Source organism: Euprymna scolopes, chromosome 6 (assembly GCF_053919585.1).
Source record: "Euprymna scolopes isolate OS-2025 chromosome 6, ASM5391958v1, whole genome shotgun sequence".
Taxonomy (NCBI): Eukaryota; Metazoa; Mollusca; class Cephalopoda; order Sepiida; family Sepiolidae; genus Euprymna; species Euprymna scolopes.
This window is the reverse complement of record NC_136487.1, coordinates 82130205-82154409: the sequence shown is the minus strand read 5'-3', so window position 1 is coordinate 82154409 and position 24205 is coordinate 82130205. Positions and strand designations below refer to the sequence as shown.

The 24205-nt window shown below is 35.5% G+C and overlaps 1 protein-coding gene across 2 annotated transcripts in view; it reads left to right on the top strand.

The window, feature by feature from the left end:
- LOC145277722 (sodium-coupled monocarboxylate transporter 2-like) overlaps positions 1-24205 on the top strand; it is a 248743-nt gene that overhangs the window by 135188 nt on the left and 89350 nt on the right. For both annotated transcript variants that reach the window (XM_080129425.1, XM_080129424.1), the window contains one exon: positions 23518-23569. In XM_080129425.1, coding sequence (XP_079985551.1) covers positions 23518-23569 — 52 coding nt within the window. The remainder of the gene's footprint in view (positions 1-23517; positions 23570-24205) is intronic.

Here is a 24205-nt window from a genome sequence, read left to right as displayed (position 1 = left end):
AAGCGACCACTCCTTGTACAAAACTGCCCTGTTGAGGTTGAAGGAATGAATGTTTTTGGCCAACTTTTCGATGTTTGTCTTCCGAAGGATCGAGCTTCAAAACGATACCAACCTCGCGATGATCCGTCGCGTGTGTGGAAAGTTTTTGCGACACACACACGCACACATATTTTGCCTTTCATATATTAGATGGAACCCTAACATGTACTGCCACTGCGGATCAAAGTAGAGCTGTTGGTAATAGAAACTAAAAGATGACTCCGAATGGCCCAAAGTTTACAGATTAAGGTCCTATCATTGAATTAAGTTAATGTTAAAACTAAACTGATTATACTTATCACACCTCCATACAAACACACAAACAAACAAACACACATCCACACACACCCGAACATCTCTCTCTCTCTCTCTCTCTCTCTCTCTCTCTCTCTATATATATATATATATATATATATATATATATATATATATATATATGTAGTTAATGGTAAAGAACTTCAACAAATTGTTCGATTATTAGGAAAGTTAAAAAAAATAACCAGACTAGAATATTGATTTATATCTATTGAAGAAGATCAGAACAATATCGACTCCGTCGGTTTCAAATACAAACAAATATGACCTATAGTTCATCTCCTGTGTTGGTCTCTCCATCATAGAAACCAACTATAGGTCACCTTTGCTCGGAATTAGCGGAGGTTCAGCGCCCGGATTGGCCCGGGCGTAATATACGCTTAAATATGAGATTTTAATTTGTCCAGATTTCATATATATTATTATAGAGTCATGATTTCAAAAGTTAAAAAAAAGTATTTAGTTGCCATCAGATTCATTGCATTCAAAGCTTGTGACGTTACCACTGTACCAACGTGACACGCATATGGACTGATTAAAAATTAAGAATTAAAAATAAACTAACATGAATGTACAAAATGTTTAACGATTGTTTCAATTTTGATCGATTCTTGACACATTAAACATTTTTTTAACCGAGTAAAGAACCATAAAAGAACGACCCGTTAAAGATTCAATCATTTGAAGGATCAAGCGCCGCTCTGCGACTTTTAGTTTCGGAGGAGATAGAGTTTGAAAATATGGAGAGACAGATAGACAGACAGAAACATGAACCAATAGCTATTACGTTGCGCATGGATATTCATAATTCCATCGCTCGACCTTCTCCTGGCAAATTTCATGTTTTTTTTTTTTTTTTTTTCACACTCTTGCACCGATTTTCCTTGGCTAAAACCCAAATATAAAGTTTTGCATGGGTTCAAATACCTTATATATTAAATTTCATGTCTGTAGACCAAAAACTGGCAGAGGAGTTGGTAGGCAAACTTTTTTAAACGAATATATATATACGATTACATATATATATATATATATATATATATATATATATATATATATATATATATATATATATATATATATATATATATATATAAAAAGAAGTTTGTGTTTATTTTTATTATAGCGTATTATTACGTAAATATTACGCAAATGTCAGCCTAAAACTTTTGACACAGGCGACGGATTTTCACGAGATTTATATCGTTTTGAAGTTCGACCCTTCGGACGACAATATTGAAAAATTGTCTAAATTAATTCCTTCACCCTCAACTGGACACATTTCTACAAGGAGGGATTGCTTTTTTTGCCAATATTTTCGAAAGTTACCTACTCTTTTCTATTAACTTGCCTTAATTTAAATCTTCGTTACTTCCGGTGTGGCGATGGACTAAACAGCAAAGACGCCACATTTTTTTTCACGTTCTTTTCCTCCTTCGTGGTACGGGTTCGAGCCTGCCTGCCTACTACCACTTTTTTTTTTTTTAAATATATTTTGTTTTATTTACTTATTATTTATTTATTTATTTATTTATTTATTTTGCTCAACACACACATCCAAACACCCGGGCAACACCGGGCACACGGGTTAGTCTATAATATAAATCTCAGCTATCTGTTTAAGTGCATGTATGTATGTATGTATGTATGTATGTATGTATGTATGTATGTTTGCCTAAAACTTTCAACAGAGGTGATGGATTTTCACGAGATTGGTATCATTTTGAAGCCGACCCTTCGGACGACAAATATAGAAAAATTGACCAAAAACATTAATTTCTTCACCCTCAAGTAGGCACTTTTCTACAAGGAGGGTCGCTTTTTTCGCCTATGTTTTCAAAAGTCATCCCCTCTTTTCTGTTGCTAGCCTTAATTAAAACCTATGTATTCCGGTTTGGCGATGGGCGCAACAGCAAACACGTCACGTTTTTTTTTCACATTCTTTTCCTCCTCCGCGGTACGGGTTCGAGCCTGCCTGCCTGCCTACTATCACTTATTCATTTATTTTTGTTTTTTTGCTCAACACACACCTCCAAAAATCCGGGCAACGCCGGGAACCCAGGCTAGTAGTTAAGTAAAGATGGTTATCCGATAAGAAAAAAAAAAACTAATAGGAAATTAATTAAAATGAATGTTTAAAGAATATGCAAATTAGCTAGATCTTTTGCAGATGAATACAATTCCAACAACACATATATAACAAAATTGTATTTTTTTTTTAATAAATAGAAAGAAGAGTTTTTAATATGAATACCAATACAGAAAAAAAAATCCCAAATTTATAAGCTAAAAGATGAGCTAAAATATATTTATCACAACCCCCAAACACAAAATTAGCCCTAACCCCAACCCTAACCCTCCACCCAACATTAGCCCTAACCTAACCTATACACTTACTTAACCATTCGTATGCTTAGTATCATTTGATTTTTAAAATTTTTTCACTGCGTTCAAATTGTTACGTAGCTGCTTCGGCTATTTCTGGGTTGGTTTAAATGACTCCATAACAACTGACATCCACTGGATGGCCATTTCTTATAGATACCAAATTCTTCTTTTGTAAAAGGTGACTATATTTTGAATTACATTATCGACGCTTCTACACTATCGGGACGAAATTTCGGAAATCGTAATACTGAATTTCACATGAAAACAATGGTATCTACGTATTCCTCGTATTTTTTAGATGATTATATAAAAGATTTACGAAAATCGATGCGGTAGAAAATTATTTAATAAAGAAAAGAAAATATAGAATTTGATGAAAACGATCGTAAGACACAGGAGAGTTCAAAAGGGAGATAATTTTCCGTTTTGATTTAAACAAGATGGCGGCATTTTTTCACCTGCTAACACGATTAAAGTTGTTTTGTCTAATAATTCAGTAATATTCAGGTAATTTCGAGTGTATAATTTGGAAGCTACCATTGTAACTTTAATAAGTTACAATGGTAGCTTCCAAATTATACACTCGTCAGTTTGTTTGTTTGTTTGTTTTTATCTGAAAACTCCATTTATCGATTACAAAATATTGTCCCAGTTCTGTAGAAACGTCACATTCTCTTCTAAGTTCTCCACCCAGCAATATGTCTCCAGACTGGATGAATAAAAGTTAGTGTTTAATATAATGGTCCACTTATTTGGTAGCGGGCATGTCTGAAAGTGATTACAGCTAGCGACTTCCAAAGCACATACCGATTCAGCTGGAACAAAGAAATGAACTATACTGCCATGACGAAAAATAACAAAAAAAGGTAACCCAAACGTGACACTGGTGTGGATTCTATTAATTACATGAATTCCTTGTTCCTTGCCCCGGCTTGTAGGAGAGGAGACGCTCTGTTTCCGCCACACAATGCAGGCGTAACAAATTATTATCGGATGAATCATCGTTTCACAACTTATCGACATCTGGTCTACCGGTTACGTTTGTTCCAATGGGCGTGGCCTAAAACCATTCCCACATTTTTAATTGGTTTCTTATTAATTGATTGGCAGTTCTAAAGCCTAGTTTACGACCGATGTTACCAACCCTCGAGCGCAAGCATTTTAGTGAGCGAAGTCAGAGAACTGGTTTTTGCTCGTTTATCATTGTTTGTTAGGCGAATCGGGTATCTGCATAGATCTCATGAAGATCGTGTCTCAGAATTTTCTGGTCTGCATGAAGTATTAATTGTTGGTTCTCAACTATTTGTTAGATGGCAAGATTGCAGGATTTTACACCTGATAGTGTGAGTTGTGAAAACAGCGTTTGCATATAATGAAACTTCATCTCTTATCTATATAAGAGATGAACTATGTATTAGTAGTATTTAACGAAAACTGTTGAACGAAAGGAAAAATAAAACCCTTATATATATATATATATATATATATATATATATATATATATATATATATATATATATATATACATTATTTCTAAAACAATAAAAATATTTTTAAAATAAACAATAAATAATAAAAATATTATTTACCTACGTCCAAATAAAATATGGGCGATGTTCGAAGTGTAAAAAAAGCGATCTTTTTGTTTAAAAAACATCAAGCAATATTTATACATATACATATATATACATACACACACACATATATATATATATATATTATATACTAGCAAATGTATATATATATTATATACTAGCAAATGTACCTGTCATTGACTGGGTTCAAAAACAGCCTACAGAAAAAGGACTCTGATTTATGAAAGTGTGATATGTTATGAAAAGGAAGGGTTGAAAATTTGGGTTGAATTTGGGTGTATCAACACCAAAGCAAAATCTGATAAAAGTATAAATATATATCAAATTTCGAGTCTATAGACTAAAAATTGGCAGAGTTATTGCGTAGGGAAATGTACACAGACACACACACACACATGAACACATACACGGAGACAGACACGTTCACTTTTATAGATATATAGACAGATAATACACACACACACACACACGTATATATATATATTTCTTGTTGATGTTTTTTTTAAACTTAGAGTATATATATATATATATATATATATATATATATATATATATATATATATATATAAGCGAAAATGTGTGTATGTATGTTTTTATGTTTGTATGTGTGTTTGTTTCAACAGACACGACGAAAATTCACAAACTCGGTATCATATTGAAGCTGCATCCTTCGCACGAAAAATATCGAAAAATTGGTCAGAAACATTGATATTTTCACCTCGAAATCAACAATTTTCGACAGGAGGGTCAACAAAAAACGGTCCTCTCGTGACGACGACCGGTTCTACGCATGTGCCAGATGACGTCATGACCTGATTTACTTTATATAGTTGAAAAACTGACAAAATTTCATGTACGTCGACTCAAAATTAGATATACAGGGTACTGAGATTTGGGAAATCGATGTCATCGGTTTTTGGCCAGAAATTTGACTGTTAAGGGGTCAAAGTTCAACGATTTGACCTTTGAGAACTCTATCAAACTTCTCCGAAAATTTGGGGTCTAAGCACTTGAAATTTTAGATATAGGTTCCTTGGACATGGACTAACTTAATAACTTGATTTGAGCCCAAAACAATAAATGTTAAGGGGTCATAATAGGGGTCAAATTTTAAAAAATTGACAATTTTTTTTTTTTTTTTGCTCAGCATATGCCTCCAAACACCCCGGCAACGCCGGGCACCCATGCTAGTATACATATATATATAATCTATGTTTTAAATATAACATCAACAAGATATATATATATATATATATATATATATATATATATATATATATATATATATATATATATATATATATATAAGCGAGGGAGCGGCCAACTTTTCCCGTGCGTCGTAAAATACGCTTTAATGTGATATTTTAATTTGTCCAGACTCCGTATATATAATATAGTCGTGATTTCGAAAGTAGTTTTTTAAAAAATCACTATCACGAGAGAGACGTGGACAACGCTCGTGATCACGTGCGAGGCGTTAATGACGCCCGAGGAGACGATCACATGAGGAACGTCACAGCGGTAAAGATAGAATGGGTAAATAAATGTTGTTGCTACTAAGAACAAGCGAGTTGGGGTTATTTCCTATTCTTTGTATTGGTCTCCTTTGCGACTGACACTGGACACAACGTGTGTTGGTTGTCGGACAACGTTACATTCAGACGAAGATAAGTCGATGCTTGGGTGTTGAGTAGACAGAGACAGAATAGAGAAGTAGTTATTCAAAGGATAGATGGAATCAATACGCTCTGCAAGCTGATTGGTCAGCGTGGAACCAAATCACCTAGCAGGGACATTTCTTCGTAAGAGAAAATAAGTATTTATTTATGAACGCTGTATTTATCCATTAATATGTCACGTATGTTAGAAATTACATTTCTCTAGTCTGTCTCGCTTAAGTTAGAAACACGTTCACGAATCTCTATAAAAAAGTATTTTCCGTCTGTCACGCGTAATTTTTCAAATATCATTTTTTTAAATCACTAAATGCGCAGTTTTAACGGACGAATCTGAAAAACAATTACTCTTGTCTGTGTGCTTTTCGGATTCTGCTGCGACGCCGGATTTATTAGGGTGTATCACGTCATTAATAGTTTGTGTATGGGCGAGGGGGGATAACTCGTATCCGGTTATCGTTTACGCAGAAACAAATAACCCCTCTCTCTCTCTTTCTCTTTCTCCTCCTTCCTCTTTTCTCTCTCTCTCTCTCTCTCTCTCTCTCTCTTTCTCTCTGTCCTGGATATGACCTTAAACTAAACTATATACAATGGTGAGGCCCCAGCTTGCAGGCTTTGGGAGTGTGAAGCCACCCTTTAATTGTCATTGCTCCCAGGACCACTCTGACCCGGAGTGGTAGTACCTGTTAGGGTCCCAACTATGGGTTAAATAGAAACCGACTTGAAAAAAAATATTCTAATTAAAAGAATTTTTCTTCCAAATAACTGGATTCGGCATTAAATAACCTGAAAATGGGTTGATATGCCGTAAAACAAACCCCCCCTCTCTCTCTCTCTCTCTCTCTCTCTCTCTCTCTCTCTCTCTCTCCTTCTCACTCTGCTCTTTTTATCTCCAATGGTGGAGACCTTCATTCATTTTAGAAACCCCAAACATAAAATAGCTTTATCTTTCTAACTAAAGCCCCTATTAATTACGGGTTATTATTTTTAAACTTCCTTGAACTTCCCCCAAATTTTCCAGGTGTCCCATGTAACCTTTCACCCATTAAAGACAGTGTTTTCTTAAACAAATGAATTCAGTTTCAGACTTGTGTTAAATGTGCCCTATTCGCCTCTTGACCGATTTTTCAGGGACTTGACTAATTTCCGCTACGTCTGGCCAGGTTCAGTCGACACCTAGAAAATCGATTACTTGCCTCACCACAGGGAAGAGTTAGACAAGGTAGTTTTTAATGTGGGAAAAATCCAGCTCCCAAAAAAGAGGCACTCTGGATGGGAACAAAAAAAAAATTGTCTCAGTCATAAAAGATTTCTCCTCCACTGACCGAGGATAGAAAAGGTGAAGTGTAGCATCAGAAGAGATACTACACTGTGATCTTGGCTCGACACCTAAAAGAGACAAGTCTTAAAAGATTTTTAAAGCGTTTTACCTTTTCACCACAAACTATCGGTACATCTATATATTTATCCATTTCATTCTATTGCAGTACTGAATTAAATATTAACGGCCAAGAAAACGAAAAGCTAGTACGTATATTTTCAGTTGCTTATTCTTTTGCTGAATCACATTTATCTCCCCTTGCGATTACTATCACTTGAATATTTTCAACAATCATTAATCACAACTTCTGTTGGATTTAAAAAGTAAATGGAGCTACGTGTCCTCTATAGTAACAGACCCGACAGAATGGTTAATTGTAGGCATAGACCGTGTCTCGAAAAAGTTCCAGCGAAAACCTAACAGCCAGCCGTGATTCTCCCCAGAATGTGCTGCTGCGCGCAGAAATCATTTTTCCATTGCTCCCAACGTAATAGATGTACTGAGACGAAACTAAAGCCGCTTTCAGGACTGCCAGCAATCATTGTAAAAAAATAATTAAGAACGCAAGAGAGTTGTATGCTCAATCCGTCAAGTCCAAAGTAGCTGAGCAGCGGCTTGGTTCCCATCAGTTTTGGCAAATAGCAAATAGAATCCTGAACAGAAGCGTGTGCTCTATCCCAACCATCATCAATGAACCTGAAGTAATCTTTTCAGCATCAGACAAAACCAAACTCTTTGTCAAGAACTTTGCAGCTAATTCTACCTTTTACGACCAAGGCCGCCAATTCAGAGTATTTCCTCGTGTATCTGAAAACACGCTATGTTACATACAAATATCTGTACGTGATGTTGCCAAGCAAATCAAAAATCTTGATTCTAGTAAAGCAGCTGGCCCTGACATTCCAATTATAGTGCTCAAAAAGCTTAAACTAGAACTATCGCCCATACTTATATAGTTATTTAATCGTTGTCTTAAGGAGAAAAGCTTCCAAACACCTTAACAAATCTCATCAGTATGCCTTGTATTTAAGAATTCAGGTGATCGTTCATCTCCCTCTCAGTACAGACCAATAAGTCTCCTGTGCATCACGAGAAAGTTGCTGGAATCTGTGTTAAATAGAGAAGTAGTCTACCATCTCAACAAAAATAACCTTCTTAGTGACATGCAATATGGTTTCCGTTCTGCTAGATTTACAGCAAACGTGTTAACAGTTATATCTCATAGGATTAGCGAATCTCTCGACGGCGGCTTCCTCTGTAGAGCAATTGCTCTTGACATATCAAAGGCATTTGATAAGGTATGGCATAAAGGTTTACTTCACAACATCCAGCTATGGTATAGTTGGAAATGTCTTCTCAATTATTAAATCATTTCTCTCTGATAGGTTCATAAGAGTAGTGGTTGATAGGTAGAAATCAGAAGCGCTCAGTATTAATGCTGGAGTCCCAACTCTCTTCCTGATCTACATAAATGATCTTCCAAATCACATCCTTACATCATTCGTAGACATTTATGCTGACGACACTACCATCTATGGTACCACACCAAAGACAGTAAACGACCAAGTTCTCTCTAATTCTCTCTTCTCTGATCTTGAGCATGTGGTACAATGGGGAAAAAGTTGCTGGTTAATTTTAATGCATCTAAAACCAAGCCTATGTCTTTACAGCATCTACGCTCTGGCATCAATTGAAATGAATGGCTCTCGTCTTGGGGAGACTTCATGTTTTGACAAGCTTCTGGGCTTGACCTTTACTCCTGATCTTAAATGGAACACATATATCAAATCCATTGCCAAGGTCGCTGGAAAAATGGTGGGATCCTTCTACCGCTCCAGTAGGTATCTCACTCCTGATGCAATTCTCTACCTTTACAAAGGCTAGGTACGTCCAACGATGGAGTACTGTTGCCACATCTGGGCAGGAGCTGCTTGAAGCAGCATATCCTGCCTTGACAGAGTTCAAAATAGACTTCGTAGGTTAGTGGGGGATGCCCTTTTCTGTTCACTGTAACCTCTTTCCCACAGAAGAGACGTTGCGAGTCTGTCCCTGCTTTATCGTTATTTACATGGCAAGTGCTCATCTGAGCTTAAATCTATGGTCCCCTCTCGCCAAACTTTCACGATAAACACTCGTCTAGCCAAAACCACTATCAATAATTTTTCCCACTCTTTATCTGTGTCTAAATCTAAATGTAGATTCCATGAACAAAGCTTCTTTCTTAGAACTGCACGCCTGTGGAACTCTCTTCCGTTTGCCTGTTTTCCAGCTGACTACAATTTGATTGTCTTCAAGTCCAACGTAAACAAGTTCTTGATGAACTTCCCCCCTAAGTAATCCAATTTACAGAATTTCCACTACTTATGTTTACTACACTATAATCACATTGACTCATGTGTACCCATTAACCCTTATCCTCGAGTGGCCTCTGGGTCTTGATAAGTGATGTTTCCTGTGTAAAAAAATATATATATATACATTTGGAAGTAAATGCAGCTAGCATAGATGTGGAGTAAATACGGTCCTGTAGATTTATGGGAAATGATTAATATAAATTAGGGGTAAAATGCAAGTAGCATAGATTTCTGGTGAAATTCGGCTAACATAAATTTTCCAGTAAATACAAATTGTATAGATTTGAGGTAAATGCGGATTTTGTAGTTTCGGAGTAAAATGTGGCCAGCATAAATTTGGGGTAAACGCGGCGTGTATACATCTGGGAATAAAATACAGCCTGTATAAATTTAGGGATAAATACAGCAAATATATATTTGTGGTAAATACGGCTACTATAGATTTGGGGTTAAATGCAATTGATGTAAATTTGGGAATAAATAAAGCTAGTATAGCTTTGGGGATAAATGTGGATAGTATAGATATGAGGGTAGTATAGATTAGAACTAAATGCAGATTGTATAAATTTGGACTAAGAACGGATAGTATAGATTTGGGTAAACACGGTTTGTATAGATTTGAGGGTAAATGCGGCTAGCGTGGATCTAGTGTTTCGTGATAGATGCAGCTATTATAGATTTATTATAGATGTAGGGTAATTGTGGCTCGCATAGATTTTGAATAAATACGATTTATATAGACGTTGTGTAAATATAATCTATAAACAGATATATGTTTGTCTGTGTCCATATTTTCAAACTCGATCTAAACTAAAACTAACTAAAAGTCGCGGAGTGGCGCTAGAGGCCTCAAATGATTGAATTTTTTTAGAGTCGTTCTTTTATGGATCTTTAGCCGTTAAACATTTTGTACATTGATAGTTTATTTTTAATTTTTTAATCAGTTTATATGCGTGCCACGTTGGTACAATGGTAACGTCACCGGCTTGGAATGCTTCGGTTTCGATTCTAGCTGATGGCACCTAAATACTTTTTTTTTAATTTTTTTTTTTTTTTACTAATTATTGAATATAAATTTTTATTTCTGACTATACTGTTGGAATAAATTACGGGTTCATACCTTTCCCGAAATGATTATCACTTAGTGCAATTATTTGTATCTGTATAAATATCTATCTCGTATGCTACGAGTGACAAGTGGTAAGAGGAAAAAAAGAGAGAGTAAGAAGGGGAGAGAGGGGTGAGAAAGAAAGAAAGAAAGAGAGAGAGAGAGAGAGAGAGTAAGTGAGCAAATAGCAAGTTAGACAACTTCCGCCATCTGAAATGAATTCGAGAATAAATCATACACTCTATTGCTTTTATGAGATGTGTTTTGTTTGTTTGTTTGTTTTTATCTATACGGATTGATGCGCTTTTTCTGCTCTTTTTCTTTTTTAAACTTTCCACTTTGAGAGGTTTTCTTAGTGGATGAGAAGAACGGGCGATTCGAAGTCCGCAGCAAACGATGTCAAATAAAAAATTATATTATAATTTAGTTTTTTTCACGGAATCATGGATAAAATATTATTGTTTGAGTGTTTTGAATTTGTTTGGAAGTATTATAAAAGATATCTTACTTTATGAAATATTAATGTCTTTATTTAGAAAAATAGAATAAATTTTTATTTGACACTATTTGCTGCGGACTTTGAATTGCCTATTTTTCTGAATCACCGTTTTATTTTCTTAATTATTAATTTCACCGATTCCGACGTTATTATTTTTTATGCATACTAGCAGGCCGTCCGGTGTTGCTCATTCGTAAAACACGCATAAATATTATATTTTAATTAATGCAGAATTCTTATTTATTATAAACTATGATACTGTAGGTATTAAACGTAACGTTAATTAAAAATAATAATAATAATAATAATAATAATAATAATAATAATAATAATAATAATAATAATAAATGAAGTAAAAAAAAAATCAGAAAGAAACTGAGACATGCGCGTGCGAGTATTATGTGTTTTCCAAACAGTTCACTTAGTGTAAGTAAAAATAAAAATACTCGAGCTGAGATAGAAGCCAAAAGCTGAAGACAGTGAGTCAAGTACGATAACCATTAGGCTACCTAACTATCTTTAAAAGATGTTTTAAAACTTACTTATTTATTATTGTGCATTCGTGAAACAGTGGACAGACAGATAAAAATCCAATCCCCCCCCCCACGTATCAATTTTTCAATTTTGATCATTAACAGACAATTTTTCCAGATGAAAAACCGATTTAAAACCGATTAAAAGTTTTCAACGTGTCTGAATATCCTATATACCAAATTTAAAGTATGTGAATCAAAAATTCGTTGAGTATATAGGTTGAGAATTATCATCTCACACACACATTTTCACTTTTATAGATAATAAGTGCAAACACCGGGAAAGCATAATTTTTGACGTCAGGTGTGTTCTTGTATATTAAATATTTTAAATTATTTGATGAATAAAGTGAGAAAAAAAAAAGCATGTCTAAAAAGTTCATCTGGGATTTGTCATCTGTTGGTAGAAATCTCGAGGTGGGGGGGGGGCGGAAGGAAAGTCTAGTATCTAGAAACATTAGGTAGGGAAGGGGGTAAAAACGAAAACAACAACAAACTTTTTTATGAAACACCGTTAGGTAGGGGTAGAAAACGACAACATTTACTTAAGCGATGGAATTCCAAAACTTTTGTTTGCCATTTTTCTCAGCCGTTAACATTCCGAGAAACTATCGAGGTCAGGTGCGGAGGCAGCGGGGTGGGTGGGGAGACAGGTGTTGGCAGAAAGGTGGGGGTAGACAGAACAAATAACACGGGTGTATGGACTGTTAAGATTTTGGAAGAATAAAACTAATTTTTTTTTTTTTTGTATCTCACTGTGGCATTTACATTATCAATGAGTCTCCCGATCCCTCGCTTCTCACTACAGTCTATCCTTTTCTGTTAAAATCTATGATCTTTAATTAATCTATATTTCTTCTTCTTCTTCTTCACTCTCCCTATCTATCTATCTATCTATCTATCTATATGTATGTATGTATGTGTGTGTGTGTGTGTGTGTGTGTGTGTGTGTGTGTGTGTGTGTGTGTGTGTGTGTGTGAAAAGATTTTTTGGTTAAATTAACGAAAATAAAATGTTTGACTAAAAACACCAGAGAATTCCCAGGGGAGGTAAATAGCGTTTAATTGTTGCCAATTTCAGAGAATTAAAAAAAATTGTGCATTAATAATCATAAATATGAGTTACTTGCATTGTTTTTAGTAAGACTAATTACTCCCTTTGTTATTATGCTACCTGTTTCCAAAGAAATGTGGCGATGGTATTTTACGATAAAGATCACAAACTCGTGTTTAAAAAAAAAAAAAAAAATTTTTAAATAATAATGCGGTAATATTTAAGTATTTCTGACATGTGATACCATTTTATTTGAAATTGGCACAAAAAGTCAGTCATTGTTTTTTTTTAAACGATTTTTTTGTTCTCCAAATTTCGCTATTATAGACTTATGTTTCTGTTAATTAATCGAAGGCAAAGACCAAAATGACAACAAGTGCATATAATGAATTAGAGATGCATCAAGAGACGAGCCATTATATAACACATTTACTTCTGCACCTCTTTCTGTTTTGGAGAATGTTATTGGTGACAATGGAGTGTTAGCAACAAATAAACAAGGCAAAAAGAATACTTGGAAATGCCGCTACGATGAATTGTTGAATACTGAGTTTCCATAGAACCATGAACATTTACAAGTTTCATAAGCAGTGTCGTGTCCAGTTATAAGAATTAAGAAAGGGACAGGTACCGAGGTAAATACAGGCTTGATAAATCTCTACAGAGATGTGTGTAAAGAAATGCTAAAAACCGTGTTATAATCAAAATCACATTTAGTGATAGAATGTTAAAATAGGGATACAGCAGAGTTCTAAACTGATTCTGTTGCATTTCATTCTTGTATTAGAAGCATTGTTCAGGGAGTTTCGTACGGGTTGTTCAGAAAAAAAAAATACTGTATGCGGATGATGTAGTGCCTGCCTATAAAACAAACTTGTATTGCTAAAGACTTGGAAGAATGTTATGGAAATATTACCAAGACCAAAATTATGAGTAGTTGTCGTCGTTTGGGAGTATCCCTAGAAACAGGAAATTCTCCTGCTTACTATGTGTGGAAAAGGAATCGAATACAACTCAATCTCTTTGTGGTACGTGTTATGCATTGTGTACACAAGAGGTGGAGTGGAATTATTGTAGATTGAAAGAGGATAACAAGTTTATGTGCAAGCAGTGCAGGAGACAATAGGAATGGATGAGGACTCAGATGTCGAAGTTACTGTAGGTGTCGATAAGTTTTGTTACCATGGTGATAACCTATGAGCAAAAGGTAGAGCAGGTGCTAGTTTGACTGCAGGAGTGGATGGTGTAAGTTCAGATAACTTCTGTGAGTACTAGGGCTATGACAACAGCATATTCTTTCCATTGCTTTGACTCTCGAGTATATATCCGGCACAGTTAAAAACAATTAATCAACCGGGAACCACATCACTCTACATAAAAACATATAAGATATCAATGGATATATACCTGAGAATCAAAACAAGGAAAAGAATATGCTGTTGTCATAGCCCTAGTGATTACTAACCAACATTGTGTTACTATTCTCGCACAAGAGAAGAGTCTATCAGACATATGTACGCAGTGTGGTGATGTATGAAAATGAAACCTGACCAGTGAGCATTGAGGACATACGTTGCATGGCGAGAAATGATGTGATGAAGGTGAGCCTGAGAGAAAGGCTTATTTCTGATGAACTCAGGAAGACAAAATCTGGACAGTATAGGAAGATGTGTGCAAAACAGACGACTTCGATGATTTGACCATATTAAAAGAATGAATGAGAGTTGGAGGGGGGGTCAGTTGAATTAGAATAACAGTTAAGATAGCAGGTTAAGATCAGTCAACAGCGGAAGGTCAAGAAAAACATGAAAGGAAGTGATAAGAATTGAACTTAAGAAAAAGAAGGATGAATAAAGACTTGGTCAGAGATAGATTGTTTTAAAAGTCACTTTCTTAAAGCCGTCCGATGCATGCCACCATGTAAAATAGACGTTAAACCGACGATGATGACGACGATGACAATGATGATGATGATGATGATGATGATGATGATGATGATGATACTACTTCTGCTGCTGCTGATGCAACCGAATGAGTAACGTAGCATATCGTTATTTTTTTGTAAAATTTAACATTTAGAGTTTGCTCCCATCCAAACTCGTATCTCCCCCACAAAACCTTTAAAATAAGTTTGATACAAAAACTTGATAGAATAAAGAATTCGCTCTACACGAAAATTTTGAATCATATTAAGTAATATATTTTTAAAGTATCAGTGCGCGCATGAAAGTATAGGAGTACTTGGTACGTGTTATTTAAGGGGCTGCTTCTGAAACCACAACGTAACCCCAAAGAAAAACATTAAAACTTACAACATGGTATGTTTATTATATATACCTGGGTTCATACAGTTATTTTATCTATCTATCTATCTATCTATCTATCTATCTATCTATCTATCTATCTCTATTTATCTAACTATCTATCTCTATCTATTTATCTATCTATCTATCTATCTATCTATATATATATATATATATATATATATATATATATATATATTTAGTGGAGATGGTAATTAATAAAAACTGAAGAAAGTGCTCAATACTGTTGTAGAGCAAACTTTCTGTAAAAGTCTGAGGACGCTACAGACGGCCAAAAAAAACGGCCGTGTAACCGAAACAATAATGTAACTTAACAGAAAGATACGGTAATAAAAAATAAAACGTGTTTGTATATATATATATATATATATATATATATATATATATATATATATATATATATATATATATATATATATATATCCAGAATCTATGGGCCTCTACATAGCCTGTTGATTTACTCAAGAGTTATACACATCGAGGAGGGCACATATGCTACAAATTCGTCAGAATATATTCCATTAAAATAATTATAAAGCATGCACAGGGATGCAATATTGCTGCGATAGGACAGAGGTTCAAACTTGGTTGACAGCGAAAGACCTATAAAATTGGAGACAAGGGAATCTAAGAAGGATAGACTAGCGGCAAATGCATCAGCCCAGAAGCGGCAAGGGCGAATGCTGGTTTTGTAGAAATGCATGATACTGCCAAGTGCGAGTAGTTTTCTAACACGGTAAGGAGATTTGATGTTCAATTAGATGTTCAATTTGATGTGGTCTGTGAAGGTTAAGCCGAGGAGTTTGAGCGAGGGCTTTCATGTAAGGTGTTATTTGTAGGGCTGTAAAAAGAAAATATTCCTTTCATTGTTTTGACTCTAAAGTATATATCCGACACAGTTAGACACAGTTAATCAATCGAGAGCCACATCACTCTATCCAAAAACATATGAGATATTAAATGATATATATTCGAGAGTAAAAATTATGAAAAGAATATTCTCTTGTCATAGCCCAAGTTATTAGACATGACAATCGGTGATTAAGAAAGTTTCTTGTAATTGTTAAAAGAAAAAAAAAGCTTAGTCTTAGCAGCATTAAACGTTACCATCTCACTACCTCCCCATTCCACTACATTCTCTAAAGGATTAGTCATTACTCTGGATGTGTGTACATTTGTTTTGCCCTTGTGTCTGTTATATATATATATATATATATATATATATATATATATATATATATATATATATATATATATAGTAGTGTCATTCAAATACATACTGTTCCGCTATATAACAGCTTTTCAATGCGGCTAGTCTAGAATCCATCCCGAGTCAGGGATCGAACCTACAACCATCTAGTTGATATATATATATAGATATATATATATATATATATATATATATATATATATATATATATATATATATAATTAGTTATATTTGGGGGGGGGGGGATTCCAGCAGAGTGCCCTGTCATAACAAAAGATCTGAAAATAAGAGCGTATTATTTATATTTTATTTACAGAAAGTTTAGATGAGATAAGTTATCGATACCGTCGGTTTCAAACCTGATAATTTTGAACCGCTCTCTTTCTGTAACCAAAGAATAATATATATATATATATATATATATATATATATATATATATATATATATATATATATATATATATATATATATAGTGCGTGTCATTTATTGATTTACTAGCAGGGAGACATTAACCTTGAATGAGTGTCAACTAATGTGCCACTCTTCCATACTTCTATTGTTCCTATTTACTTGCTTCCCTATGAGGGCAGAGTAAGACACAAGGTCGGTTTTTAATGTGGGGAACCCTCAGCTCCTCCAAAAGGGACACTATGAATAGGAACAAAAATAAAAATGGCCTCAATCTAGAAGGATTTCTCCCCTAGTGATCGAGGTCAGAAATAGGGAAGTGTTGTATCAGAACAGATACTACACTTTGCTCCTAGCCAAAAAGCCAAGCAACATGTTGATATTTTACTTTTATTGTTAGCGAAATCGGTGTAATCGCCAATTTTTTAATCAGATTAATTGATTGCCTGCTCCAGTTGGGGAACCCCTGCTGTGTACATGGAGGAAGTTTCACATGCCTTTCTGCAGTGACTTAGTTCACAATACATTGTAGTCTACATTGCACTGTTGAGAATCTACTGTTGATTTTATAAAATTATCTGTACATAATTGCTTCACTTAAAATTTTAATTACACAAGTCCAGTATCATGGTTCAATTCTAAATAAAAAAATAAAAAAAAATTCATTTCGAACGCGCCCCTGTCTTATCAAAGAACCAAGTGTTGATTTTGTAAAATAATTTTTACATAATCACTTGAATTAAAGTTAAACGTACAACAGCTTAGTATCATGGTTTAATCGCGCTCTAAAAAGAAACATTCATTTCGAACGCGCCTCTATCTTAGAAAAGAACCGACTGTTGATTTTATGGTCTGGGGCATACACATTAAGTACCTTCGAGTGAAATTTAAAAAAGACAAGTGAAGCATGCATGGTCCCCCGTAATTGCCCAGTGAACGAGGCACAAAAAATGACTAAGTTCAGCATTCGCCCATCCCCTTTTTGCCCCAAAAGTCCGCAAGGGACGTCAAATCCTGACCAAAATGAACAAACGATGCAGTTTTAGGCCCTAACATATGTAAATTGAGTTCTGTACCTTGCAAAAAAAAAAAGAAAATAAATGACTAAGTCCATCATTTGCCCCCCGCCCATTTACCCCCAAAGTCCCCAAGGCCTTAACATGTTTAAATTTGAGTTCAGCATCATGCAAAACTGCTAAATAAACTTACACAGAAAACTTTGGACAAATATGGTAAAATAATCCCCAAAATGAAGTGTTTTTATTAGCTCTAAAAGAGCCCCTGGAGCACACCCAAGAGTTATCGCAAACAAAATTATATAGAAATCAGTTAGTTACAACTTTTTAGAAAGTTTTATAAAAATCTAAGACATCATTTTTATTTAATAAGCACAAAAGTGTCAATTATAGCCAGTTAAACCGGAAAGGATGGGGGGGGGCAACCGGAGTTTTCCCGGAAAATCCGTTCTCTTATTTTTTTTACTCATATCATGTTTAATGTTTGGGCAAAATTTAAAAAAATTCCAAGGCGTAGTTATTGAGAAAAGTACGAACAGATGAACGGACAAAGGTGAATTTGCAGGTCCACCTTCTTTTTGTCAGGGGACCAAAAAATCCACCCGCCCAGTTGTTTTCGAGTCCATAGGGGACGGAATCTCTCACACATATATACACACGCACGCACGCACGCACACACACACACACACAGTTCGTTTTATATAATAGAAGAGAACAGATAGAAGGAAAGATACTGATTTTCTTTGCGGAACCATTAAACAAATTCAGTTATTTAGAAAGAGCATTTTGCCTTAATGCTAGTTGGGAAAATTTTTACTTTCACTAATGCAATGCTTCTAATTGGGAGGCAGCATATAGATGTTAAATTCATTATCTGCAGACACGTGTTTTATTGTTTACGTATCATCAGCGTGGCTGAACCTAACGATAAGCTAAACTGGTGTATTGGTTTCAAATCTTACTAAGTTCAGCTACACTGATAAGTCGTAAACGACGGAACGTCTTATCCTAAATTAGACATTTTTAAGAGGTAATTTTTTTTTATGTCAGAGAAGAAATTAAAAAAGGAATTCTATTCTTAATACAGCTTGAACTCCCAAACCCTATAAGACTGTTACTTAGAACTAACTATTATTAAGCATTTGCGCTCGCTATAGTGCAAGTACTTTCGAATTAAAAACTCCTTAAAATTTCTACTCGGTCATTGCTTACGAAATTAAAGCACGCTACCCCACTGTGGTTTAAATTAAGAGTTCCAGTAAAATTCCGCGCCGATTCCCGATTTCGACATAAAGATGTTTAGATTCGAAAAAATGCACCTGAAGAAGTTCGGAGGTTAATATATATATTTTTTTTACATAGGAGTCACCACTTATCAAGGCCCGGAGGCTACTCGAGGATAAGACGAATTCTTAAAATAACATCCAAGATGTGAACAGTAATCCGAAGAAACCAAATAATACACATTTCTATTTCATGCCGACAAAGTGTAAGTTTCTTGGATTTGAAGAACGCGAGTCATGATATTCGGAAGGTGAAAGCAAGCTTAAAATTCCCGCGATCTGTGTCTCATAAGTGTCAGAAAATATTTTTAAAAAGGATATAATTATTGGGTATCGTCGAGTCGTGTCGGATGTCTACGCTTTCCGAGTACTCATGTTTGTCTTTGCCGTTTCAAGATCAGAGGATGTGCACCCGGCTGACCTTTAAGGATATACTAATGCTGATACTTCACTGTTGGTTTTTGTAGAAAACCGAATAAAAATGAGGAAGCCAGTGGAGTAGCGGGTGGAGGCATAAACGATTTGGCAGATCAGAGTGAACTTAATGCACGAATTAATCACTAGAGCTAAAAGTTCCTGCTTTCAGAAAAAAAAATGGTTAGATTATCTTCTGGTGATGGATCGGGTTTTTTTCAGGGGGGGGGGTATGATTTAGAGTTTTTCCGTTTAGAATTTTACTTTTTTTTTCTGTCTCCGGCTATACACAAAATAATTCTTTTTTCTTTCTTCCGTTTTTGTCTTTCATTTTTGTCTTTCGTTTTCCCTTTAAATTTAATTTTGTGCTTTGGCGTTTTACGCATGCAGTATTACATGCCGTTTCCTACACACATACATACATTCACCAGGGGCAGCGTTCAAACTCAATCATATCACCCTTCGGGATGATAGAGAGTGCTATAAGAACCATATAAAATGCGACTCACAAGAAAATTATCACTCTTTCATCCGCTTTCGTCTCGCATGGACACAGTTGCGCCGCGCACATTTCACGGTATGTGAGACATTTCCCATAACTTTCACTCGCATACTAATACACATCCCACTCAGACTTTAATATGCGCATTGTGCATTATTTATAAATTTTTATGAACACAGTCTCAACGCGAGAAATACTTTTTTTTTGTATACATCATCGTTTCCGCGTTGTTTCTTTGTTTCGTTCCTAATTGTTTGTATAAACATATATAGGGGAGGCACTGCATAAACATCTGCTAATTCGTGCATATATAAGAGCTACCCTAACATTCGTGATTCTACACTACCTCGGTTCGACAATGGATTTGTTGATGTTGAGCTGAATTATGATACAGTTCACTCTTAGGTGATTTACTTCAAGGCTTTATCCTATCTTTTAGAGGGGCTTAGCTTATTGCTTATCGTCTGAAGCACATCTGTCGGTGATTCCGATGGGGGTGCTCACACATTTTTGTTGGTCGGAATGCGCTTATCATAGTGCGATGGCTTTTCAAAACAGCACACAATCTTGTGTGTAATATACTTATCAAGAAAGTAATATTTATCGAGTGGATAAATATTGTCGGGCGATTTTGAGAAGAATTGTAAAATATGATAATCGTTGCAATAAAAAAAAATAAATAAATAAGATATTTTACAGAGTAGTCACCTCTTATCAAGGTCTGTAGGCTATTAGAGAATAAGCGTAAATACGTGTCAGGTGGTCGAAGCAGACAACACCTTAATGATGGCTAATGGTGGAAATTGTGTATAATTTGATTAGTTAAATAAATGGCTCGACAAAAACTTGTTTACATTGGACTTGAAAACTACCATGTTGTAGTTAGCTAGAGAGTAGCCTCACGGTATTATGTTCAGTAGGAAAGAAACTTTTTTCATGGAATTTGAGTTTAGTTTTAAGCATAAATAAAGAGATGGGGAAATTGTTGAGAGTGGTTATAACTTGACGAGTTTTTGTTGCGAATGTTTTGCAGAGATATAAAGGTATAGATTGAAGCTCAGTCGATTACTTGACAGAAAATAACGATAGAGCAGAGACAGACTCGCAACGTCTCTTCTATGAAAAAGAGGTTGTAAGGAAGAGAAAAGGAGATCACCTACTAGACTTCGAAGCAGGAAAAATTGTTTATATTTAATTTATTTTTGCTATGGGGGGGGGAGATAGCTGTCACCGCCATTAAAAAATAGACAAAATACGGATGTATCAAAGAATTAAAGAAAAAATATGTTGTATTACTGAAAAGCATGGAATCCACCCTCAAGCATTTGAATATAAAGTTTTCCTTTCCCTATATTTCTGCCTCTACATGAACTCACCCAGATAGTTTCCTACACTGCCGTGATGCGTTCCATAGTGACATTTATTTTGCACTTTATACAGCCTAACCCTAACATTACGCATGTCTAGACGTAACTTACAAAAGAAAGCCGAGCAAAGGGCGTGTGCACATACTGCGCATGAGGCTATACATATTTTCTTTGTTTCATTAGTTGTGAGGCTCTTCTACAAAAAATATCTTTTATTTCAATAAAAATTCGTTTTAATAGTAAATAAAAAAAAATAATGTTACGTACAGTCAGAAGTCAGACATGCATGAGATTTTATCTGATGTTTTATTAATATAGAGATTTTTCAAAGATATTTTTCTCTTATTTTGTTTTCTCGATTTTCATTTTTCTTTTTCCTGCCATCTCTTTTTCGCATTATTTCTTTGTCTTTATTTCTTTATTTTTTCACACTTGTCTTAAAACCGACTCTTTCCTTAGATGAGTTCGCGATTAAAGGATATTCAAACTTAATTCAAAATCACCCCCCCCCCCAAATCGTCATGGGCATGGAATATGTGCTCACATTTAAGACGGCTTTCCATATGATAGAGACATCTCCAGAGAAGATCCTAATTTGCCTTACATGTGCTTGAGAATAGCACGTTCATATTTGCCCTCTATCGCTCATATAACAGCGGAGTTCCTATCATTGAGAAAATTGAACACATTCTGTCTACCCATCCCTCGGCTAACATTCACGCCTGCGGAGACTTCAATATTCACAATGTTGAATGGCTAGTCCACTCAAACAAGACGGATGGTGAGGTGAGGTACACCCCATATGCCTGACTCCGACAGACAATATGCATGTCTCTTGGACCTTTTTCTTTTCCTCCGTTCTGTTTCCATTGGGATATTTTTGATATATAGACTATTACTCAGTTATCTAGGTTAAGATAAAAGCAAAATGTAATAAGTCCTCAGATGTATCTCTTCATCCTATGATGATACTCTATGGCTGATTGGGATAATTTCCGAACATTTATATCAGATATACCTCTGTACTAAAAAAAAGAAAAGAAAAAAGTGTCCTTTATAATATGTGACCTGACTGAATGATTAATTGTCGGTATATCCCGTTTCATACCCTCCAAGAAATTCCAGCAAAAGCTCAACAGCCGTGGTTCATTGCCGCTACCATTGCTCACAGAAATCACTATTTCTATTGCTTCCAGCGTAATAGATGTTGTGAAACCAAAGCCACATTTAAGACTGCCAGCCACTATTGTAAAAAAAAAAAAATGTAAATGCAAGAGATTCGTATGCACAATACATCAAGTTTAAAGTAGCTATGCAGCGGCTTGGTTCTCACAAGCTTTGACGAATAATAAACAGGGTCCTGAACAGAAGCGTGTCCCCTATCCCTACCACCATGAATGAACCTGAAGCAATTTTGTCAGCATCCGACAAGGCAAAACTCTTTGCCAAGAACTTTGCAGCAAATTCTACTCTTTGCGACCTGGGCCGCTTACCTCTGCATTTCCTTCTGTGACTGAAAACATTCTATGTGACTTACAAATATTTACATGATGTTACCTAGCTTATCAAAAGCCTTGATTTTAATAAAGCAACTGGCACTCACAGCATTCCAGTCACAGTGCTCAAAAAGCTTCAACTAGAACTAACTCCCATACTTGCAATTAAAGTTTAAACATTGCCTTTTCAACATCATAGAAAACGTCATCAGTTGCACCTTCATGTATCTGCAATACCGCCCGGATACTTGCCATAGACGCAGAAACAAGGACGACAAGATGGTAACCTTTTTGGGGGTTTCATATTCGCCATAGGTGGCGCTGTAAGTAATCGGAGTTTCAGCTGTTTTGTCGCGCCCCTACCACGACGAGGATAGGTTTGACCTTAAGGGGTGCTGCTTGCTGTTGTTGCAGTTTCTGTGCGATCTAATTCAACAGAAATATGCATATCATTGTAAACCTGGCACCGGAGATTAAAAACAACACAAATTAGTGAAGGGGCTTTCGTTTTCTTGTGCGGATCATCAACATTTCTTTAGCATACGTATTATTTAATCGACGGGGAGGCGGTGTTCTAGTTGAACTTTATCTTATTTATTGTATTTCGTTTTTCAGTTGATGAACATGGCGATTGTGTTGTATGGACCCGCACTGGCGCTTCATGCCGGTAAGTATTGACATTCGTTTTTAGCTTACGTTCCGTATCTCTCGTTACACACCCAAATGACACACACATACACACACACGCGCGCGCGCGCACACACACACACACACACGCACACACACACATCCATACACATGCGTACACACATCAACACACATAGAAATACAAACACAAACACATACCACAGCGATACGTACAAACACGCACATGCGAATACATTTGGTCTCGTAGGTACAAATAGACAAACTTATACACATACATACATACATACATACATACATACATACATACATACACGTGTATACCTCCTTCCGCACACATGTACATGTCTCACGTGCACCTGCATGCACATACGTACACCCACGTACGCACATATTCATATAAACATATGCACGCACACACATATACATAGACGCATGTATTTCCGTGCGTGTGTGTACATGTGTATGTATATACTAGAGTTTATCCCGTTAAAACGGGTAAAAGTTATAGGCCGTTGACTTAGAAACAGTGCCAGACTTTTAGAATAAATGTGGTATTGTGATGACTGATTACTATAAATACATATTAATCCTCAATTTTGCATCAGACGGATATCATATTATTTAGTTCGCTGTACTTTATCATAACAAAGGCCCA